This window comes from Paramisgurnus dabryanus, chromosome 8 (assembly GCF_030506205.2).
Source record: "Paramisgurnus dabryanus chromosome 8, PD_genome_1.1, whole genome shotgun sequence".
NCBI classification, from domain to species: Eukaryota; Metazoa; Chordata; class Actinopteri; order Cypriniformes; family Cobitidae; genus Paramisgurnus; species Paramisgurnus dabryanus.
Genome location: NC_133344.1, coordinates 2,605,379 through 2,628,214, shown reverse-complemented (window position 1 = coordinate 2,628,214; position 22,836 = coordinate 2,605,379). Strand labels below are relative to the sequence as shown.

General features: G+C 36.4%; 1 protein-coding gene across 1 annotated transcript in view; it reads right to left on the bottom strand.

Moving 5' to 3' along the window:
- Window positions 1-1,096: 1,096 nt before the first annotated feature.
- LOC141282482 (protein NLRC3-like) overlaps window positions 1,097-22,836 on the bottom strand; it is a 36,978-nt gene continuing 15,238 nt past the window's right edge. The window contains exons 4-7 of the mRNA XM_073815473.1: window positions 22,649-22,822; window positions 9,319-9,492; window positions 2,772-2,945; window positions 1,097-1,802 (exon numbers count right to left, since the gene is read on the bottom strand). Coding sequence (XP_073671574.1) covers window positions 1,793-1,802; window positions 2,772-2,945; window positions 9,319-9,492; window positions 22,649-22,822 — 532 coding nt within the window. The 3' untranslated portion in view covers window positions 1,097-1,792. The remainder of the gene's footprint in view (window positions 1,803-2,771; window positions 2,946-9,318; window positions 9,493-22,648; window positions 22,823-22,836) is intronic.

Sequence of the window (22,836 nt, the reverse complement as noted above, 5' to 3'; positions counted from 1 at the left end):
TACTTTATATGCTTACATTATAGGGTATTACAATTTCATTATCAATTACAGCAAATGTATTTTAATTTTAAAGTATATAATATCACTAAAAATAAAAAATTATTTTTAAAAAAAATAAGTACTTCATGTGGGGTTACAGCAAAAATGCTGCCCTTTTTTGTCAAATATAATAATTACTGTTCGCTTAATTATTTCATTATCAGTAATTCACATAAATAGTTTTTCTTTGTTTGTTTATTTGTTTTACCCACAGAAGTTGCAGAAGTCCACTTTTATGCAGAATTCCAACAACATATGATTCAAAACATATGTGCCAAATGGATGCATTTTGAGGCCCCAGTTAATTATTTTATTATTTTAAATTTACATTGATATCAATTTGATGTCAATTTGACATCAACTGAACGCCTAACATGACGTTGATTTGACGTCAACTCAATGTCAAACATGTTGGCCCGTATACTTACATAATCAATTTCAGTATGGAATAAAACTCATATTTTCACAAATTAACCACCAGAAGACTTAATGTATAATCTAACTTTGAAATGATGCTTTGCAGCATCTTGATCAAATCTTGCCTAATATTGCCTAATAATATACAGAAACTTGCACTGTAAATTCACTGCACTTACGCAGTACTTTACTGCATATATCCTTGTTGTTACCCCTTTATTCCCCAAATATTATAAATTGTTCCCTTATAAATACACGTAAGTACTTCATAAGTATACTATAATTACAGAAACTTACGCTGTAAATTCACTGCACTTACGCAGTACTTTACTGCATATATCCTGGTTGTTACCCCTTAATTCCCCAAATATTATAAATTGTTCCCTTATAAATACACGTACGTACTTCATAAGTATACTATAATTACAGAAACTTACGCTGAAAATTCACTGCACTTACGCAGTACTTTACTGCATATATCCTGGTTGTTACCCCTTTATTCCACCAATATTATAAATTGTTCCCTTATAATTACACATACCTACTTCATAAGTACACTATAATTACAGAAACATACGCTGTAAATTCGCTGTACTTACGCAGTACTTTCCGGGCTGTAATCTAAAGCGTTACCCAACATTCCTCTCCTAAAAGTTCATCAACGCCTCTCCTCAGTTCCCAGATGTATAGAGACTGTTGTTAAAAGAAGAGGAGATAAACATGACCCTGTCCCAACTTTATTCACATGTCTTCATCACATCACATTTAAATACACTTTATTTTATTCTTCGAAAGTTTAATTTCCTCATTTGATTTGTTTTCTGTGTTTATAAGACTTAAAAAAATAATAGCATTGTGATTTTATTTACATTTCATTCAGTGTCTCAACTTTTTTGTAATTGATCAGATAATCATCAAAAAGTCCTGCAGTCAGATCCTGAAGAACACAAAAGCAAAGACGTCCAATATTTGGATTTAGAGATAAATGTGCTGCGAGTCTTCAATGTTGAACTTGAACACATTTCAGTTTAAGATGAAGTTAAAAACCCCAACAGTGTAGAAGAAGAGGAATCTTGTCAGTATTTACTTCAGTTTATGATCCTATGGGATTTCTTGCTCCTCTTACACTGACTGATAAATCGCTCTTATAGGAAATGTGTAGACAGAAGCTGAGTTAGGATGAAGGTTTACCTCCAACACTTCAAAGTCAGATTTAGATAAAGTCACAGATCAGATCCTGTACTGAATAATCAACTCATACGGTTAAGAGGAAGTGATGTCACTATTGTGTCTTCTTATTCACCAGCAGATCATACTGAAGTTCAGACAGACATGTTTACCACAAACTGTAAGTTAAAGAAAATAAAAGAGAAAGTCAATCAGATATCAGACCATCATCAGTTTCAGATCAAGGGATAGAAAATCAAACTATTAGTGCTGTCAGTCAGTGATAGAAATGAAATCTTCAACATAATAAACATGTCAACAATTTGTTTATCACATACACATGAGCTACAACAATACAAAAACACATTTCATCTATTTCCTCTGAATATTTGATGTCAATGTAAGAGATGAATGTATTGATATGTATGTAGTATAATATAATGACACACTGACAGTTTTATGAGTTCACACACAAACTGTAAGAAAATGAAGGTGATGCTTTATTTTAAAAGTCCTGGAGGTTGACAGTCGTGTAAATAAAGAGAAACAGCATCAATGTCAAAGCTCGACAGAGAGTTGTGTGAAGTGTCCATCAGATTTTAAGAGTTGACTTTCTCTTCTTTTTTCTAATCTTCATCTGTATCATTTATCATCTGTACTTTGTGTTGATCTGTTGTGTATATATTGTGTTTGTGTTGTTATTTCTGTCTGTATTCTGATGATTTGATAAATAATGCTTAAAACATGAAATAAAAACCAAGTTGTTATTAAAAGAGTTTAAGATGAACATCTAGTCAAGTGTGCATAACTATAGAGGTGTCGGCCTATCAAACAAACCCCATTAACAAACATCATATATAATGTGTAAGAAGAGTAAGATCACAGTATTAAATCCTGGAGTGAACAAACTCAACATCACAGTTAGTAAACAGACTCAGATATTCGATTGAATTCTTATTGTGTTGATCTGACAAAGCATCAAGTGTTGTTCATGTACACTTCATATTTTCTGTTTGTTGGGTTTAAAGGATACACAGCCTATAACAGCAGCAGATCAATTTACATTTATTTCTAATATTTATATTCTAGGATTTAAATGACACTGCATGAGTTTACTTTAAACATTTATTTAAATGAGCTCTACTCACCGTACTGTCTGTAGTTTATAATGTGGATCATCTTTTAGATCAGAGATCAGCTTCACTCCTGAATCTGTGAGTTTATTATAAGTCAGATTCAGTTCTCTCAGGTGTGATGGGTTTGATCTCAGAGCTGAAGTCAGAGCAACACAACCTTCATCTGTGATATAACACCACTTCAACCTGTAGAGAACAGAGACTTTATGTGAATGATACAAAACTACAAAGTTTGTCCACAAATCTGTAACCTCTATCTATTCATGTAATGTTCCTCTTTCAATCCCTCAGTAAGGTACAAATATGAATACATGTTGGACCATGTGGTAGAGTACTAATATGTACATTTAATTATACTAATACCACGCACAAATAGGGTGTAAGTTACTTTTTTAAAAACCACCTCGGTGGCATTTGTACTTTTTTCTGAGTGTGTACATTCCACTGACGATCCCCACTATAGGCTATATACTATAGTACGCTAAACTTTTCAAACTTATTTTTAACCATACTATACTACATTGGCCTACTATTGTGCACTATAGTTTTAGTTTTAATATTAAGGCTAAAGCAACCTGCAGAAAACATGGTTATTATTACTATGGTTATATTCATTAGGGATGAAAGCAGTCTCTTTTCTGTCTCAATATGCGATAAACACTGCAATTCATGTGATCGTGTCAATTTACCAGATCATAAAGTCATAAAGTAGACTATTACTGAATCAGGATGATTTTAAAACACACGTGCACACATACACATACACAATACAATACTTTTATTATGGAGTTATACTCCATATTACTCAATGTACAAGCTAGAAATTAAGCTCTGCACAGGTCTACTAAAGGGTTAATGGTGCCACATGGTGATCAACAGTAAAAATGACAAATTTGACCTCCTTGCAAAGGAAAAACCACCAACATTCAAAAATGCATGATAACAAGGTGTCATTGCTCTGCAATCAAAAAATGTTGTTATAATAGAAGGGAGAAAAAAATAATCAAAAACCAATGTTTTTACTTTATATTTGACATGCCCAAGTAAGATTTCGAAAAAGGTAAAAAAAAATCCAGTCCACAATCACTTTTTTGTCATTTAGTTTTTCCCCAAATCCACTTATGAACTTGGCAATTAAAGAGTTAAAATAATGGAATTTTTGTAAAGATTTGGTAGTTTTGATCAGTACTGACTGTGATTAACAGATTTATGCAAAAAAGTGAAAAAAATTATAATCTGATACATTTTTACAGATGTTTGATTTAGTGGATGTATTTAATTTGAACAATGCACAAGGGCTAAATTTGCACTGTGTACCTCTGCATAAAATGAAAACAGGAGGAATAATAAATCGAACACTGTAAATACAAGCTAAACAGCGCCTACTTCAGTAACACAGAAATAGCTTAAATTGTTAGACCTGCCTATCCAACTGCTGGGTGGATCAGTGGATAGTGCAGACGACTTTCAACGCGAGGACCCAGCTTCGAGGCCCGACTGGACTCATCAGGTACATTACAAATAATAAGTTGGGTTTGTGTGTTAAGTTGTGTGAATAGGTTGTATGTCCTACCTGTGCTCTGAAACATGCAAAAAGTAGATAAAAACTGTTGTTCAAATTTAATTATTTTATGATATATGATAAGCAGGGTTCTAAATTGACACCCGCCAACCCGCCAAATGCGGGTTAAAATTAATTTTGGCGGGTGTTCATAAAAACTTACTAGCCAGTTTGGCCGGTGATGCATGAGGCATTGCATGCATGATACATAATGCTCTGTTCTCGGACATTTATTCCTCTGGCAGTACTTCCTACATTTCCCATGAACACTGTACCGTAATGCTACGTGATGATGTTTCATACACCCATTGGCTGCACGCAGTTTGCCAGCGCGAGAAACCATGGAAATGAACGGAGCGCATCCACAAGAACGCACAAGGAAGGCGGCACATGCCATAGTCTAAATCTGTTGTGCCCCGCCCAGGTGTAAATCTCAAGTTACGATTTTAACAGTTAACTAGTGTATTCCTTTACAAAGATAATAGCGGCAAAAACGGATCTATATGCGCTTGTAAAAGCGAATAAGCGATGCAGCAGGCGCACTGATGCATACACGCACAAAGCCATGTCGGCGCGTCATTGCGTTTATCCACGCACAACCGCATTCAACGTCACGCGATTATGTTAGCTTATAAAAACATGACGAAACTAAAGTTTCTAAATTATAATGTTAATCTTATTTTGACTCGATTACTATTGGCTTCTGTGGACGTCAGAAATGTTTTTTTGCAAAGCAGGGAAAGGGAAGCAGAAAGGAAAGATGATGAGACTAAGGGAGGTAAGAGAAAACTACATGCTCACACCCTGTCAGGTCTCAAACATTAGAGGAAAACATTTCAGGAGAACCTCTTGTCAAGTCTATAGAATTGCATTGTTGCTGAGAAAATCAACACATGTATGAAATTAATATTTAGTTTACTAATGTTTAACTAGGACATACATAAACAGTTAGCAGTAACTATGACTGAGATTATTTTAGTATAGCAGTCATAAAATGACTGGTTTCTTAAAATATTGTACAAATATTCTTGTAAAAATAAGTTATTAATCATTGCTATCATTGTATAATGTTGAAAATATGCATGTATACGTGAAAGAAAAAACCGAAACGAACAATTTGTGGTGGGAACAAATAATTTTAAAGTTGAGGCAGTAGGGCTAAAGGACCATGAGAGTGCCCAAAGTCATCAGAGAGTCTAACGTTAATTAAAACTGCCAAGACAGGTCGTATTGAAGAGAGCCTTGCTTGGAGAAGCCTCACTTTATGTGTGTTTTTCATACTAACAATGTTAATAAAATTATCAAATGCATTCATAATTTCTCTTTTTCACCGGAAAAAATTTGGCTAGTGGAAATGCTGATTGGCTGGTAACTTTAGAAAGTTACCAGCCACATTGGCTGGTGATCAAAAAAGTTAATTTAGAACCCTGATGATAAGTATATGTATGCAACATATATTAGACATATATGTGAAGTCATGTATGTCACATATATAAATAATTATACAGACGACATATATGTCTATGTATGTTTTTTTCACACATAGACATATATTTGTATGGGATATACATATATGTCAATATATGAAATTGTTCCATTTTCGAATAGGTGTCATATATAGTTGTACATATATGTACATATATGTTTCTACTTTATATTACCATTTATTACACGGCTCTCTGGAATGCTTGATTCTGATTGGTCAGTTGAGACATTTGCAGGTTCGTTCTTTTCAAATAATAACCGCTCCAAAATAATAACGCATAGCCGGTACTACTTGCACGAGTAAAATCACTCCGCGCCAATAAAGATCAATAAAGATTACTGTCTGTTTGGCGCCATCTTGTGACAAACACTCGACAACCACGACAAGACACAGAGAGTTTACTGAGACTGAACTTGACCAAATAGAGCATGACAGCTATGAAGCCAACACACAAAAAAATAGAGAATGGGCATTAAAACTTCTCAAAGACTGGCTTAAAGAGAAAAAAATGGAGACAGACAAGTATGAAGCAGAGGATCTTAATAAGGTATTACGATCATTTTATGCATCTGTGCAAAGTTTCGCGGAAGGATAAAAATGTTAATTTAAAACAAATATGCCAATAAAATGTTTCAAATTCATATTCATGTCCAGTTTTTTTTCTTATGTGGCAAGTAGCCGTGTAATAAGAGGGATAATGTAGAGGCAGCCGGTAGTTATTGGGAAATAAGCCCCTTCAGTGTGATACAAGACCCTCCGCTTCGCGTCGGGTCCTGATCACACTGTCGGGGCTTATTTCCCAATAACTACCGGCTGCCTCTACATTATCCCTTACATATTTCATATAGGGATATTTCATATATTCACATATATTACATTTCCGTATGGGACTGAGACACTGTTTGTTTAAATGTCAAATAAATCCATCACACAGCTGACTATTAGTGTTAGATGTCGTAAACCACATGAACATTTCTTCATAAATCTGTATTGAGTTCATGACTCACACTTGTAATTCTCATCAGGTATTTGATGTAAAAATCTTCCTCTATTACAGGAGGAATATCAGCTGGAGATAACATAACTCTGATCTTACATCTAAAGATATTACAGTGTTTAAAGATCAAGTTCACTCAATCTATAAAAATATTATTAATGTGTGTGTCAGTGTCAATGATGGATTAATGTTTTTAATCATCTTTATAAAAACAACACGACGAGGAGAAAAACTCTTCATACACAATAATATCAGCCAAGATTTCATCAAAGAAACACCAAACTACATTTTCTGACATTTTAACAGAGGAGTTTTGTTGCACGTTGTGAAGGAAATTGAAATAATCATAACTAATTATAACTAGCAAGTCTTTTCCTTACAGGTTTGAACATTTGTACTGTATGCTTTTGACAACAAAATGTGTTGAAATAGATGAAGTACATGTGGTTAAATGATGTTAAAGCTGAGGTCATCAAGAAAGTTAAATTTGTTTTTTGTCTGCATGGTAACAGAGAGGAGTTTCTGAATTGCAGATATGAAGAATAAATCATATTAGAGATAAATGATGTGACTTTGTCCTGTATCTATCCTATATAAACTCTTGTATTCTTTCTGATGAGGAGGATTCGGCCGTGATTAAATCATATTCAAAGACATTGACTGGAGTCTGTCGGGTTGAACACATGATCTTATTTCCTCAAGTGTTTGTGTTCATTAGGGGTGGGAATCGTTTGGACCCTCATGAATCGATTCAGAATCGACATATATAATTAATATGTTAACTAGCATATTGTCTAATCATCATCATTATACACAGTGATTGTGGCAGTATTACTTAATTTATCTAATGCAGCGCACCCAGTGCTTCCGTCTGAATAATAAATTATGTTCATATTTTTACAGAAGTATATTTATGTTCTTATCTATATCTAAACATTTAGCAGCAGGTTTTTGGAAACGCTATTAGCACATCAGATGAGTCCATAACTTAAAGGCACTGTACCCGACGGGCTGGGCCGGGTTCGGATAGATATTTAGAAATTATGTTTGGGTTCGGGGTGGGCTCCGCGCAATAAGGCATTGAACATTTGAAATTTAAAACAGCTTATTATAATATGTAGGTAGCCAATGAGCCTGTTAAAAGCGGTAGTTCATCTTAAAACGAAACACGCACGTTCACATCACCTTCTTATTCATCTAATGTTTAATAGCAGGTTGCGAAACAACTTCATAGGTGCATACTGCCGCCTACTGTATCGGGTGCACAGCATGAGAGCTTATACGGGACTCCCGTTTCTCTGTGGATAGGATTAGAGGTAAAAAATGATATAAATAATGTTCGGTTTCTCGCACAAACTGATCGTTTCGTGTCTTAGGACAACAATGTGTCGTCACGAGCCGCAGGGTTTAATTTGGATTTGTCTGTGCATGTTTTTGTTACGGATTTTGTTACCTTCCACTTCCATTATACAACTGACAGACTGAAACGGCTGGAGTTAAAAATCTACTTTTGTGTTCTACTTAAGAAACAAAGTCACCTACCTCTTGGATGGTCTGGGGTAAGCTGATAAACTTAAAAGTTTCATTTTAAGATGAACTATCGCCATCCTTCTTCATGTGTGTGGAAATGTGTTTATGTTGCTGTGACAATGCAACTATTAACTGTTTCAGGCTCGGGTCGGGCTCGGACATAAATATCTAAATGCCTGTCGGGTTACGGTAGGGTTCGGTTACTACCTGTTCGGACGCGGGCCGGGCTCGGACAGAAAAATGCGTCCTGATCCGCACTCTACACTGAACAGAGAAAAGGCAGAGGAAGATCATCTCAATATGTATTTTGCTTTCTTGCAGTTTAGAATTAGTCAAATAGGGCTAGATGTATTTGTTTTTTCTTTCTCTTCTGCTCGTGTAAGCTCTGCTGGTGCTCGTGCGGTGCGAACTCTCAAGCTGTCCGTGTGCAGCACCCCTCCAGCAGTAGAGTTACGCCTTTTGTTTCTGATAACGTCATGTTATTACTTTGTAAAATAAATTTTAAGAAACAATTCTTGACATTTGTGAATCGTTTCAGAATTGTCCTTTCCACATCACGATGCATCGAAGAATACATTTTTTTCCCACCCCTAGTGTTCATAATAGACAAAATGTTGTGTGACTCTTGAGTGTTTGTTTTCACCTGGTGAGGATAAATGTCTTGTGTGTGTTGTCTATAGATGCACCGGTTATGTAACTTAAGGCAGTCAGGTGTGTAGGGGAAACCTAACAACACAACGTAATTCATATTAATTGTAGAATACATTTTTAATTTTAAGCTTTATCTCTGTTTTTATCTTCACATGTTGTGGTGAAACACTGCAGTACTTTGATGACGTATCGATGTCTCATAAGACTTCATGAGACTGCTGATGTATCTGCTTACTGATCAGATCCTTTACAGTTTAGTGTGTTTGTTTTTTTCATACTGTTTATGTTTTACTAAACCTCAGTACATGTGTGACTATCAGAGAGATGATCTTACTCCAGTATCTCCAGTTTACAGTCAGGATTCTTCAGTACATCAGAGATCAGCTTCACTCCTGAATCTCTTAAGTTATTAAAAGACAGATTCAGTTCTCTCAGGTGTGATGGGTTTGATCTCAGAGCTGAAGTCAGAGCAACACAACCTTCATCTGTGATATCACACTGACTCAACCTGTAGAGAACAGAGACACACAGTTTGTTCACACACTGATCAAATCTACAGTGAGTTGAATTTGTTTCTCTTTCTGTCATCATTTAGTGTTTATGGACATGTTCATTTTAGTTTCATTTATGTGTGTTTGTGTTTTACTGAAACACATCAGTGAGATTTACAAGGAAATGAACTTCATCAGTTTATGTTTATATTAACTGTGTGATTTATTTTTTAATGAAATCAGATTTCTCTCATCAGACATCACAAAATGTTCACTTATGTTTTTATTTCTGAATGATTTTTGTTTTTTTACTTTTTTTCTCATCATAATTCAATTTGAATGTTTTATGTTTGTGACTTTCAGTAAGAGTTAATGTGTTGTGATGAATCTTGAATAAAATCAGCTTCAGTTATCAAATACATTACTGAGATTCAATTAAAATTAACTATTCAACATTTAAAGTGGACCAAAACTTTTTATAAATGTTGTCTTTGAATTTTGAACAATCCTTGTCTGAGGACATCTTAGGGAGTTTTCAGACCTGAGCCTATGTTTCAGAACCTGCTGCAGCTTTTTCTCCTTGGTTCAGTTTGTTTAGTCATATGTGAACACGGCAGGGGCGGACTGCTTTAGTCTATGGTCACAGCAGCCACAACTACCAGATGAAGATCAATAAAACACTCACAGGAGGTTCGCAACAAGATTACAATATGCCCGGGATATGTTGTGCTGTTGGTGGTAACAACAGTCATTAGAGGAACCCCGAACTACAATTGTATTGTATTCCAAAGGAGTTAAATCAGCGGAATAAAGGATTGCCTTTGCGTATGTGACCGTCAAAGCCTGAAAGATCACAGTTCTGCATGTGCACATTTGTTCCCACTGAGATGTTATGGACAGCAGACTTTCTTTTGTGTCCCAGCAACTTATTTTCAGGAGCAGATTAACCATATGGGCAAACTGGGTGAGTACCCAGGGGCACCAAAGTCTTAGGGGCACCAACTGAAACCAGCAATAAAAAAAACTTTATAAAATTACAAAAGTACTTGCGTGACACGAACAACAGCTATCTGGAAAATTATTGGCAGACAGCTGAAAGCGCCAAAAACATCGAGAAGATATCGGAGAAGCGGCAGCAGCCAAAGTGGCAGTGCCAAAAAAAGTACATTAAGCCACTTTACACAAAATCCCACAAATATGCAGTTTTTCACGCTGGTGCCGAGCAGTCTGTTAGCAGCACTCATGATGATGCAAATTTATGCTCTGTTGAGCAATCAATTAGCGACGGAGACACCACCGATCAAATAAACAGGAGTGCGCCTGATGAGCCGAAGCATCCAGAAACAATCGACCAACAGCTAGACTTAAGCTCCTACACCCAGACTGAGGTGGATGATGAAACAATTGATGGTTTGCTGTTCCTGGTGATCTGGCCTTGTGGGGGTTCATCACAGTAAAAGTGAGAGAAGAGTATACAACGTGGAGCTGCTGCTGCAGTCTATCAGAATCAGGCTGCCAAATATTCAGCATCTGTACAAGATTGTGGAATGGGGGAAGAACACGTTCTCTTACAAATAAAATATTACAGTCTCGTCTTCAAAACAACTAAATTGTTCCTAAGGAATGGCTGTACTCCCAGTCAACTGGATTGGTTTATTGTTATTCATGCAAACTTTTCTCCTCACAAAATCATACATTTATTACAGGCTTCTGTGACTGGAAACATCCTGAGAGGATATCTGACCACGAAAAGAGTGCGGATCACCGACGTAACATGCTTGCTTTAATAAACAGACAAAACAAATATCTGTAGTCGATGCTTCGATTTGCCGGCAGATGAAGGCCGAACAAAACTACTGGAAGGAGGTATTGAGGCGTGTAGTAGCCGTTGTCAAGTTTTTGGGAGAAAGGGGGCTTCCGTTTTGAGGGCATGAAGAAAAACTAGGATCACCACACAACAGAAATGATCTTGGTTTGCTTGAACTGATTGCAACGTTTGACCCCTTTATACAAGAACATTTAAAGAAGCATGGACAGAAGGGTTAAGGTAAGACCTCCTATTATATGTCTCGAATCTGTGAAGAGTTTATATCGTTAATGGGCAAAAAAACCTAAGAACATAATAGCAGCTGAAATCCAACAGGCCAAATATTTTTCCATAATTGTAAATTCAACACCAGACCTCTCCCATGTTGATCAGTTGACATTTATTTTTAGATTTGTTAATGCTGAGGGAAGAGTAGTTAAAAATATTCCTTGGATTTGAGCCCATCCATAGCCACACAGGTGCAAGCCTTGCTGAGTGTCTACTAAACATGGGGCGAGACTTGGGGTTGGACTTGTCAAATTGTAGTGGACAAAGCTACAATAATGCGAGTAATATGTCCAGTAAATATAACAGACTTCAAGCACACCTGAAAATGCAAAACCCTTTAATTCATTACACGCCCTGTGATGCTCATTCTTTTAATCTTGTTGGTGTGAACAGCATAGATGATTGCTGTGATGAGGTCAAATCATTTTTTTTGTCATTTTCAATCTCCTTATAACTTTTGCAGCGCATCCACTCATCGCTGGAATCTTGTATTTAATGACAGTGACATTCACATTAATTTGACCCTTAAACCTCTGTGTGCCACAAGATAAAACCGTAGGGCCGACTCCACCAAAGCTCTCCATGAAAACTACAATGCAATTAGAAAAGCTAAATAATCTGGAAACTACACTGACTACGCTGTGGAACCGGGTGCTAAGCAGATTTAAGGCAACAAGCATTCATCTGCAAAAAGGCGACATGGACTTAACCACTGCTGTTGAACTATTGCAGTCATTACACTTTTATGTTGGCACTATGAGAGCAGTTTGCTGAGGTAGATGAATCTGCTCGTGCTTTCGGTGTTACTCAGACTTATCAATATGATGTTTGCTGCAAACGAAAGAGAAAGCGGTTTGTGGATGAGTCATCTGATGAAGATTAAGTATTATTTACTGATGTAAGTCAGAGATTTAAGGTCAAGGCATATTATGTAATTTTGGACAGACTAAAATCATGCGTGGCCAAACGTATTGATGCTTACAAAGAGGTCTATGATCTTTTTGGTGTTCTCTTTTGCAAGGACTTTATACTGTAGAAAGTGAATTGCACATAAGGGCTGATAAAGTTCTTCACTTATCCAGAGGACCTATAAAACTTTGGCTGATGAACTGATTCAGCTCAGACATTTCCTAATGTTTTTGTTGCCATTAAACTGTATTTAACTTTGTCAGTATCTGAAGGAGAGATGTCTTTATCTACTCTAAAGCGAGTGAAAAATGAACTTAGGACAACAATGACAGAAACGTCTTTCTGCACTTTCCCTGCTTGCCATTGAATCTGAACTGGTTAGGGACATAGATTTCGAAGACATCATATACCAGTTTGCTTGGTCAAAATCCAAAAAAGTAAATTGTGAATTGTTTGAGAATTTGTGCATAATATCACTGCAATTGTTTTGTTTGTGTTGTTCAGTACAAGCAATGTAGCATTTCACTAACTACAGATGTTGTTATATGACAGATTAAAGAGTTGTTTTTGTGTTCAATTTTACGAAAGTGACATGTTTATATTGATAATTTCCTTGTGAAATGTAATAATTGCTAATTCTTACAAAATCTTATCAATTATTAAGTGGATTCTTGCATGATCATTTGTGAGGTGGGTCGGGAGCACCACAAGGTCTTAATACACCACTGCTTATTTTAAGGACTACAAAACAATACATTGTAATACATTTTGATATTGCTTCACCAGATCCTTGCATATGAGACAGCAGGTACACCAAGCAGGTTTCACGTGGACTTTTCATGTGTGTATCGTAATGAAAATAATGCATTATATCTTACCATTAATCTTCAGTAATATAGTAGAGATAATGTTTTTATGTGTACTCAGAAGATGTGATTCACTGTTAACTGTGGGGTGCAGGGCTGTTATGGTAACAGGATACAGCGTGCTATGAGAGGGATTGTTTATTCAAGTTAGTTAATTAAAGCCAAAAATATTCACCAAGTTGTCTACTCTATTTATAATGACAGATATAATATTTTATTTATTTTATGAGACATTTTTAATTTCTGGAAATAGTTAATACAGAATATGACAAATAATGCAGAATCCCCAAAATCCAATATTTTGTTGATTTTGCGCTCTTCTGCGATTGCAAACAACTGTAGGGACTGACTGGCAGCTGACATCTAACTCCAGATTGTAAAATCAGTATTTTGTCTCTGGTAAGTCCTCAATTAAACTAATAAATGTGTTCGCTGCCAAGACCAAGACGGACACAAATATGGCGGGGGGGGGCATGGCAGAAGTGACGTCTTTGGTACCCATGAAACGCTTAATTAACCATGAACATACCTGATAGCTTTTTGTAGATGAATTCTGGTGAGCACATCAACACCATTTAACACCAAAGTGCACCTGTGTTTCCATTAAAAACAGCTTTTAATTGCACTTCTCCGCATAGGTTCATGATAAGAATGTTGTCCCACGTAAGTTTTGATTCCAACTTAAACAAATGAAGTAATATAACCGCAATTACTGTGGGATTTTTATGTTGTTTTATTAATCAGTATGTTATGTTATAATCCATATGTGCCATTATGCGTTTTGTGCTGAGATATGTGAGTGAATGTCTGTGTGTGAAGTTGAAGGGCTGTTTCAGTTGGGGGTAGGAACAAACCCCTGAAGAGAAAACACGCAGAACAGATGGTTTCAATAAACAAGTTGTTTGCTTTATAACTATGTTATATTTAGAGAAAGTGAAAATTAGTATGTTTAACTAATGAATGCATTTAACCAATTCATGAACAATGGAGTACTGTTGTGTTGTTGAATAATTATGTTTTACATATTTACTGCCTACATTTCATGCTGATTGCTAAAAGTGTTAAAGTTACAAAGATGTCCAAATAAGGACTGTGGAAATTGATTTTGTTCCATGTTATATTTCTTTAATTAATCATTTTATTCTATAAACATTGTGTGTTTTATATATGCACTGAGCTATTATGTAGAAATGAGGTGTTTATGTTTGAGAGTGGAGAGTTACCAGTTTTTGTGTGTGTGCTGCAAGGAGGAATTTAGGAATTTACGATTGGTATCGATCAAGATAAGAGAGAGGCCTGAGGGGGAAAGCAAACAGGCGACTATGTCATTAACTAATGCCTTAATGTTCACAGGATAAAATATGCAATGTATTTCTTACTTAATCAGTATTAATCATTGAATAATTGATGTAGTAAATATAAGATGTTGTCTTTGATAAATGTGTATTAACCAATGAAATGAAGGTTGCATACAGAATAACTTAATGGGGGCAGGGCAGCTCAACCTTGAAGAACAGAATCTCCTGTGTGTGTGTGTGTGTGTGTGTGTGTGTTTCTTTCCTAACAGATGGTTTTTAATAATAATTAAAGTGTTTGCTTAGAGGTAGTATTGCAGTAAAAGATTTAATATGTGTTTATCTATCTAAAGAATTTAATGTGTGCCATATTCATATAACCAATTTTACAAATAATGAAATGATGTCATGATATTGAAATATGTTTTACATAATAATCACTTTCATCTTACAGCTTATGTTTTTTATAAATGAATGTTTTATTAATGATTTGTTTCTAAGAAAGCATTATAACATGCTATTCAAAGTGGAGGAGTACTGGAGAAGAACTGCAGGGCTCCCAGGGATGAGAGGAGAACAGATTGTTTTTTCTTTGTCTATGTGTGTCCATCTTTGCCTACAGGCTAAAATTGGGTGTGGTGATGGAGTCAGATGGACGAGGGGAACGGCCTTTGTGGGTGGAGATTTTCTGAAGAAACATCGACGTCACATATTTTATAAATAAGCATGTTACTTCCTGAGCTGGTTGTTCGCTACTTGAGAGGACCCAGCGCTGTTAAACTTTTTCAATCTGATCAATAAATATTTGAACTTAGATATTCGTATCTTGTGCCTTTCCTCTAAATTACACGCAATGGACGCCTTAAAGTCCAACAATTGGTGACCACCGACGTTTTGTGGAGGGAAAGGAGAGAGTGAGAGGAAGGAGGGTTTCACATTGAAGAAACCAGAGTAAGGGAGGGCTCCATTTCAACACAAAGAGCGCTCTAATAAACAAGGTAAGCAGAAACCTGTTGTATCGAATTCTGCTATTTGGATATATCAAATTAATTGTGTTGATAAGGAGCTCCGAACTGAAATTGATTATTTAAACAATAAGAATTGATCAGAGTGAAAAACTTTTTGAAATTTTTGAATTTTTTTTGTTAAATATAAGGTTGAGGATTCCTTTAACGCATTAGGCGTTATAAAATACCGACTCGGTTGTAGCCGTAAGGAGTGAGAGGCTCTTGGATGAAAGGTCCATAAATACTGTTAATGGCGGTGTAAGTTAACAGAATTAAATATAAGGTTGAGGATTCCTTTAACGCATTAGGCGTTATAAAATACCGACTCGGTTGTAGCCGTAAGGAGTGAGAGGCTCTTGGATGAAAGGTCCATAAATACTGTTAATGGCGGTGTAAGTTAACAGAATTAAATATAAGGTTGAGGATTCCTTTAATACATTAGGTGTTATAAAATACCGACTCGGTTGTAGCCGTAGGGGGTGTACAGCAGCCCGTGAGGTGTAAGGCCTACGAATACTGGAAAAGAAAATTGACGTCTTACTGTTATTGTTGTGGTTTTGTCTGAGAAATTGTATTCTAATAGTATTTGTACCGTGTATTGAACGTTGATATATATTATGGCTGAATTTCAGAAAGAGTATGATGAATATGTGTGTTCACCGGTGTATGTGCCATGGCAAAAAATAATTCAATTAATGATGGCCCAAACTGATCCTAAAGATGTTAAGAAAAGACAGAAAGAGGTTGCATTAGTTAGGGGAAGTTGACAGTGGTGCAGCTGCAAAGCCAAAGGAAGTTAAACAGGGAAACAGTCAGCCAGACTCAAGTATGACACCTACGGCTCCTCCTGCAGCTCCACCCCCAGTGAAATCGATCTACCCCTCCTTGCACACACCTAATCCTTATGAGAAAGCCAAAGCCAAAATGAAACAGCCTGTTTTTCAAATCAATAGTGGTGAATTAAATGTAGATGCAGATTTTATTTGTGTGAAAATGTAGTGTGTCTGTGATATAATGAGTCTGTTAAAACCATACATGGGATTAAGCAAAATCTAGCAGAAAGACTGAGGCGAAGCTTTGAAAGAAAAACAACAAATTAGAGAAAAGAGTAGACCAAGTTATTGAATGTGGAAATAAAGATGAACAATTAAAAAAAAAAAAAAAAAAAAAAAAGTACAGAAAATTGTTAAAAGGTGAATGAAACAGATAGATTGTATAAAGGAAAAAAAGATTTAACAAAATGAAGAGGAGTCTTCATCTGATGATGGAAGGTGGTCACAAGATAAATTTTATTTTTAAATTGAAAGGCAATATTTTGCATGGGTCAAGCTGAAACCTTGTGGGCTGATTATTCCCATCCTTTGACATTCAAGAAAGTGAATAAAAGCTGGCAATGAAAAGACAGTGGCAAAAACTGTGTGTGACATCAAAGTGTCGGAGTTACAAAGAGAGAAGTAACTCATAAACTGGACTGAGAACACATTCTATTTGAATGGGACTATACTTAAACTCAAGCAGTGAAGGGGGCACTGCATATGGTCAGAGACATTTACAAGGATGAAACACCAAAAAGACTGAGTGGAATCCAGAAAGAGACTAACAAAGACAATAATGTTCTTGGAGGCAAGAGAAACTGGACAATACTTCACTGGACACTGAACTTTTTCATCTTCATACGAGCCTTTGAGTGAAAAGGGGGAAAGAGTAAACAGCCGTTCAATGTTTAGTAAAGACCTTGTTACTATAGGGACACAGACAATCTTTATGAGAAAATCAGCTAGACAAATTTAAAGGCTGATAAAGAACTTTGTTGTTAGGTGTGACTACCTGTTCTGAAATCAAATCAGACTCCTATTAATTTGACAGGAAGAAATGCATAATTGAATTTGGTATATACAGAGGAAGTCAGAACTCCACTGATGGTACTGAGCTAAAAAGTAAATATATATGGCATAGAACAGCTATGGCAGAAAGGATATTAAAATAGATAAAAGAAATAAATTGAAAAAGAAAAAAGAACACCATAGAACACTATACAAGGTAAACAAGAAAAGCTGTGACAATAGAAAAATAACTGATTAATGTAACAAACTTTGTATTTAAGGAAATTGCCAGCCCAGACATCATATATGTGCATGAAGGTGTTCACATGGCAGATCTAATCACTGAGGGTGAGCCAAATGTTGGATACCATTGACTGATATACAAATTATTATTATTGTAATTAATTATAATTGTTATACCATTGACTGAAAAAGCAAATATATTGAGAGATGGTTTGTTCGCGGTACCACTGACAACTCCCCCACCGTTAATCACACTGTTTACAGATGGTTGTTGTTTCAGAGCAGCAGATGACACATTGAAGGCAGGCTTTGCTGTGGTTGAGCAAGTTGTGGGTGATTTTGTAACACGACTGAGTGGTAGATTGAAAGGTAAACGGTCAGCACAGAGAGCTGAAATGACAGCTGTTATCAAAGCCTTGCACTACACTGGTGAAGAGAGGGTGATTGTTTATAGTGAATCTGCATATGTGATTGGTGCAGTATATATGGAACTGCCATATGGCAGATAGGTGGGTTTGAAACCAGGAAAGGCCGGCCTATAGTAAATGCTAGCAAAGCCTGACACATACTACAGGCTGTGAAGGTACCTAATGACGTGGCTGTTGTCAACTGCCTAATAAACCACTTATATCCCCAACCATGGTTTCCCAAGACATAGTTAGATCTGACAAAATTGACAAACACGCACTGGAATTGACATATAATTTCGGGGCTGCTTATCACCCCAATGTTAGAGTAATGCTGAAATAGTGAACCTGACTTTGACATTACAACTTGACTTGACAAAATCTGTGCACAGACAAAAATAACATGGCTTGAGGCATTACCAATTGCATTAATGTCTATTCGCTCTTCTGTTAACAGGATCACTGGTTTCACAACCTTTGAATTGCTTACAGGTCGACAGTTTCCAGGTCCAAGGCATGACGTGGTGCAGGATCCCATCCTGCCTATAACACATGACGTTTCATCTGACAAACTAACTGCTATGATTGAACATTTTTCTTGCCAGGCTACCAAACAACGAAATTGTGAGAACGACCCAGCTGTTAAAACTGATGATTGGGTTTCTAACAGACACAGGTGTGGACCTGAGGACTCAGGTCCAAGAGAGGGAGAGTGTTGAAAGTGAAAGTGAATCAGCTGGAATACAGAGAGGACAAACAGGAAGTGGTAACACATCAGTGGTAACACTCACACAACACCAACAACAAAGTCAATAAACACACTGTAAAATTGTGCATAAAAAAGGTGAAATTTTTTTCAGCCCAGTAACAGAACCCCTAGCACACTGTGTGAGCACAGATTGTGCCTATGGAACAGGTATAGCCGTACAGTTCAAAGCGAAGTACGGTACACAAAGATTGTGCCTATGGAACAGGTATAGCCGTACAGTTCAAAGCGAAGTACGGTACACAAAAGGTTGTAAGACAGAACAAACACACAGGTGAATGTGCAGTTACCCACGAGGACGACGGCAGATTGATTTTTCATTTAATAATAAAACAAAATTGTACTGATTTACCAACATATGAGAATTTTACCCACAGCCTCAGATGTATGAGAGAGTGGTGTGAGAAAGAAAACATAACAAGTGTATCCACTCCCCGCCTGGGGTGTGGCCTGGATAAATTGGATTTCCACAAAGTGCTGGAAATCCTGACAGAAGTGTTTAGAGACCTGAATATCACAATTACCATATATTCATTATAACCTGGGTAACCACATACCGTATTGACCTTTGAATTTTGACCTTTGAATTTCTTAAGTTTCTTATACAATTCTACAGTATTAATTTCATATTTCATTTTTCTTTTCCTTTTTGAATTTACGATTGTTATTTGAGTATTAGCCAACAGGCATAAGTGTATTTTTGCCACAGAGATGAAGCTATATGGAAATTGGAAGGTTCTGTGGGCCCTAGGAGTTATAACTGCAATTATAATCACCATAATATTTGGCATAAACAATGGAGATCCCTGTGTAACAGACTGATAGTGTCTGCAATAGAGAAAAAAGAGAATAGTCCACCCCCCATATAGCATGCCCCTATTAGGCCTACAGAACCTGGATGAGGGGGAGGAAGAAAATGTGTGACCTCTTTCAGAGGTCAAGAGAGGGAATTGTGGGATTTTTATGTTGTTTTATTAATCAGTATGTTATGTTATAATCCATATGTGCCATTATGCGTTTTGTGCTGAGATATGTGAGTGAATGTCTGTGTGTGAAGTTGAAGGGCTGTTTCAGTTGGGGGTAGGAACAAACCCCTGAAGAGAAAACACGCAGAACAGATGGTTTCAATAAACAAGTTGTTTGCTTTATAACTATGTTATATTTAGAGAAAGTGAAAATTAGTATGTTTAACTAATGAATGCATTTAACCAATTCATGAACAATGGAGTACTGTTGTGTTGTTGAATAATTATGTTTTACATATTTACTGCCTACATTTCATGCTGATTGCTAAAAGTGTTAAAGTTACAAAGATGTCCAAATAAGGACTGTGGAAATTGATTTTGTTCCATGTTATATTTCTTTAATTAATCATTTTATTCTATAAACATTGTGTGTTTTATATATGCACTGAGCTATTATGTAGAAATGAGGTGTTTATGTTTGAGAGTGGAGAGTTACCAGTTTTTGTGTGTGTGCTGCAAGGAGGAATTTAGGAATTTACGATTGGTATCGATCAAGATAAGAGAGAGGCCTGAGGGGGAAAGCAAACAGGCGACTATGTCATTAACTAATGCCTTAATGTTCACAGGATAAAATATGCAATGTATTTCTTACTTAATCAGTATTAATCATTGAATAATTGATGTAGTAAATATAAGATGTTGTCTTTGATAAATGTGTATTAACCAATGAAATGAAGGTTGCATACAGAATAACTTAATGGGGGCAGGGCAGCTCAACCTTGAAGAACAGAATCTCCTGTGTGTGTGTGTGTGTGTGTGTGTGTTTCTTTCCTAACAGATGGTTTTTAATAATAATTAAAGTGTTTGCTTAGAGGTAGTATTGCAGTAAAAGATTTAATATGTGTTTATCTATCTAAAGAATTTAATGTGTGCCATATTCATATAACCAATTTTACAAATAATGAAATGATGTCATGATATTGAAATATGTTTTACATAATAATCACTTTCATCTTACAGCTTATGTTTTTTATAAATGAATGTTTTATTAATGATTTGTTTCTAAGAAAGCATTATAACATGCTATTCAAAGTGGAGGAGTACTGGAGAAGAACTGCAGGGCTCCCAGGGATGAGAGGAGAACAGATTGTTTTTTCTTTGTCTATGTGTGTCCATCTTTGCCTACAGGCTAAAATTGGGTGTGGTGATGGAGTCAGATGGACGAGGGGAACGGCCTTTGTGGGTGGAGATTTTCTGAAGAAACATCGACGTCACATATTTTATAAATAAGCATGTTACTTCCTGAGCTGGTTGTTCGCTACTTGAGAGGACCCAGCGCTGTTAAACTTTTTCAATCTGATCAATAAATATTTGAACTTAGATATTCGTATCTTGTGCCTTTCCTCTAAATTACACGCAATGGACGCCTTAAAGTCCAACAATACCAAAAAAGCCAATAATCCCGTAAAGCTGCTCTCTGTCCATCCTGACAGACAATTTAAGCAGAATCACAGAAAATAAACAGATGCGCTCTGAGCAATTAAAGGAAAGTTTACACACACATGACTTGTATTTAAGGAGACATATCATGCTAAATCCACTTTCTTAGCTCTTAAATGCATTTTGTTGTATATTTGAAGTGTTTAGAATTACATAAAAGTTGAAATTAGTCTCTTCAGGTGCTTTGTTGATATCTTTATATTCTGTTTTGGTCATATTTCCTGCCCAACACTTCGAGCAATCCGCCATTTTTTATTTCTCGCTGCGATATTGTAGTCCAAGCTCAAGGATGCAGAAGTTACGAGAGCCTAAGAAATGTACCCATATCTGTGGGTAAAGTCATTTTTGTGTGCCCGAAGCACTTCAAGGATAACTACTTCACCAATCTCCGCCAGTATAAAGAAGGATTTGCTGATAGACTTCGTCTGATTGAGGGGTCAATTACTTCTATCTTTGGAGACGACGAGCAGAGCACTTTGGTAAGGTTTAAATAACTTTTAAAAAAGTAAAGTACACGGTGGTCATGGTTTAGCAGTGCCGTTTCTCACTCCGAAGGCTGCAGCCTGCGGAGATCGCTTTTGGTCATCAAGCCTGGTTTAAGTTAACTGAGCATTACATTTGCAAGTCATGAGCATATTACAACTTACGATTAACTAAGAATAATAGTCAACTTTATAATTGTTAATATTCTGAAATAAGACCGTCTTGATGACGTATCCAGCCTAGATATGCGACCTCCGGAGGCTGCAGCCTTCGGCAGTAACACACCATTGCGATACCTCCATATGAAGACGTTGTTCTGCAGATTCGTCGTCTTCATTTTCATCTCGCTCCGTTTTCGACTCTGGCTCGAAAATGTAAGGCTGGATGGACAAGACTTCCGTTGTTGACATTTTGTGAATAACGAGTGAATAAAAAGTTTCTGTGCCACTAGATAATCGTATCTCTGCTATAAAACTACAAAAATGGCCGAACGGGGTGGAGTTTAACCGAGTGTCACCTCTGCAACCTGGAGAGGGGGCAGGGTATGACGTGCATTTAAAAAGACAGTACCAAAACGAGTTGCTCTCAGATGCACATCAGAAAAGGGGTAGAAAGGGGGCCTGTGGAGCTATAATAATGAGGAATTCAGACCCAAGCATTGCAGTTTCGCTTTATATAGACCACAAATAGATGATTTATATGTAAAAAGGACAGATTTAAAAGCATGATATGTCTGCTTTAACAAAGTCTGGTTCATCTGGTCTCACTATAATCTATAAGTGATTTCTGTCTGAACATCAGATCACAATCTTACTTCAGTATCTTCAGTTTACAGTCAGGATTCTTCAGTACATCAGAGATCAGCTTCACTCCTGAATCTGTGAGATTATTATAAGACAGATCCAGATCTCTCAGGGATGATGGGTTTGATCTCAGAGCTGAAGTCAGAGCAACACAACCTTCATCTGTGATATCACACCTCCACAACCTGTAGAGAACAGA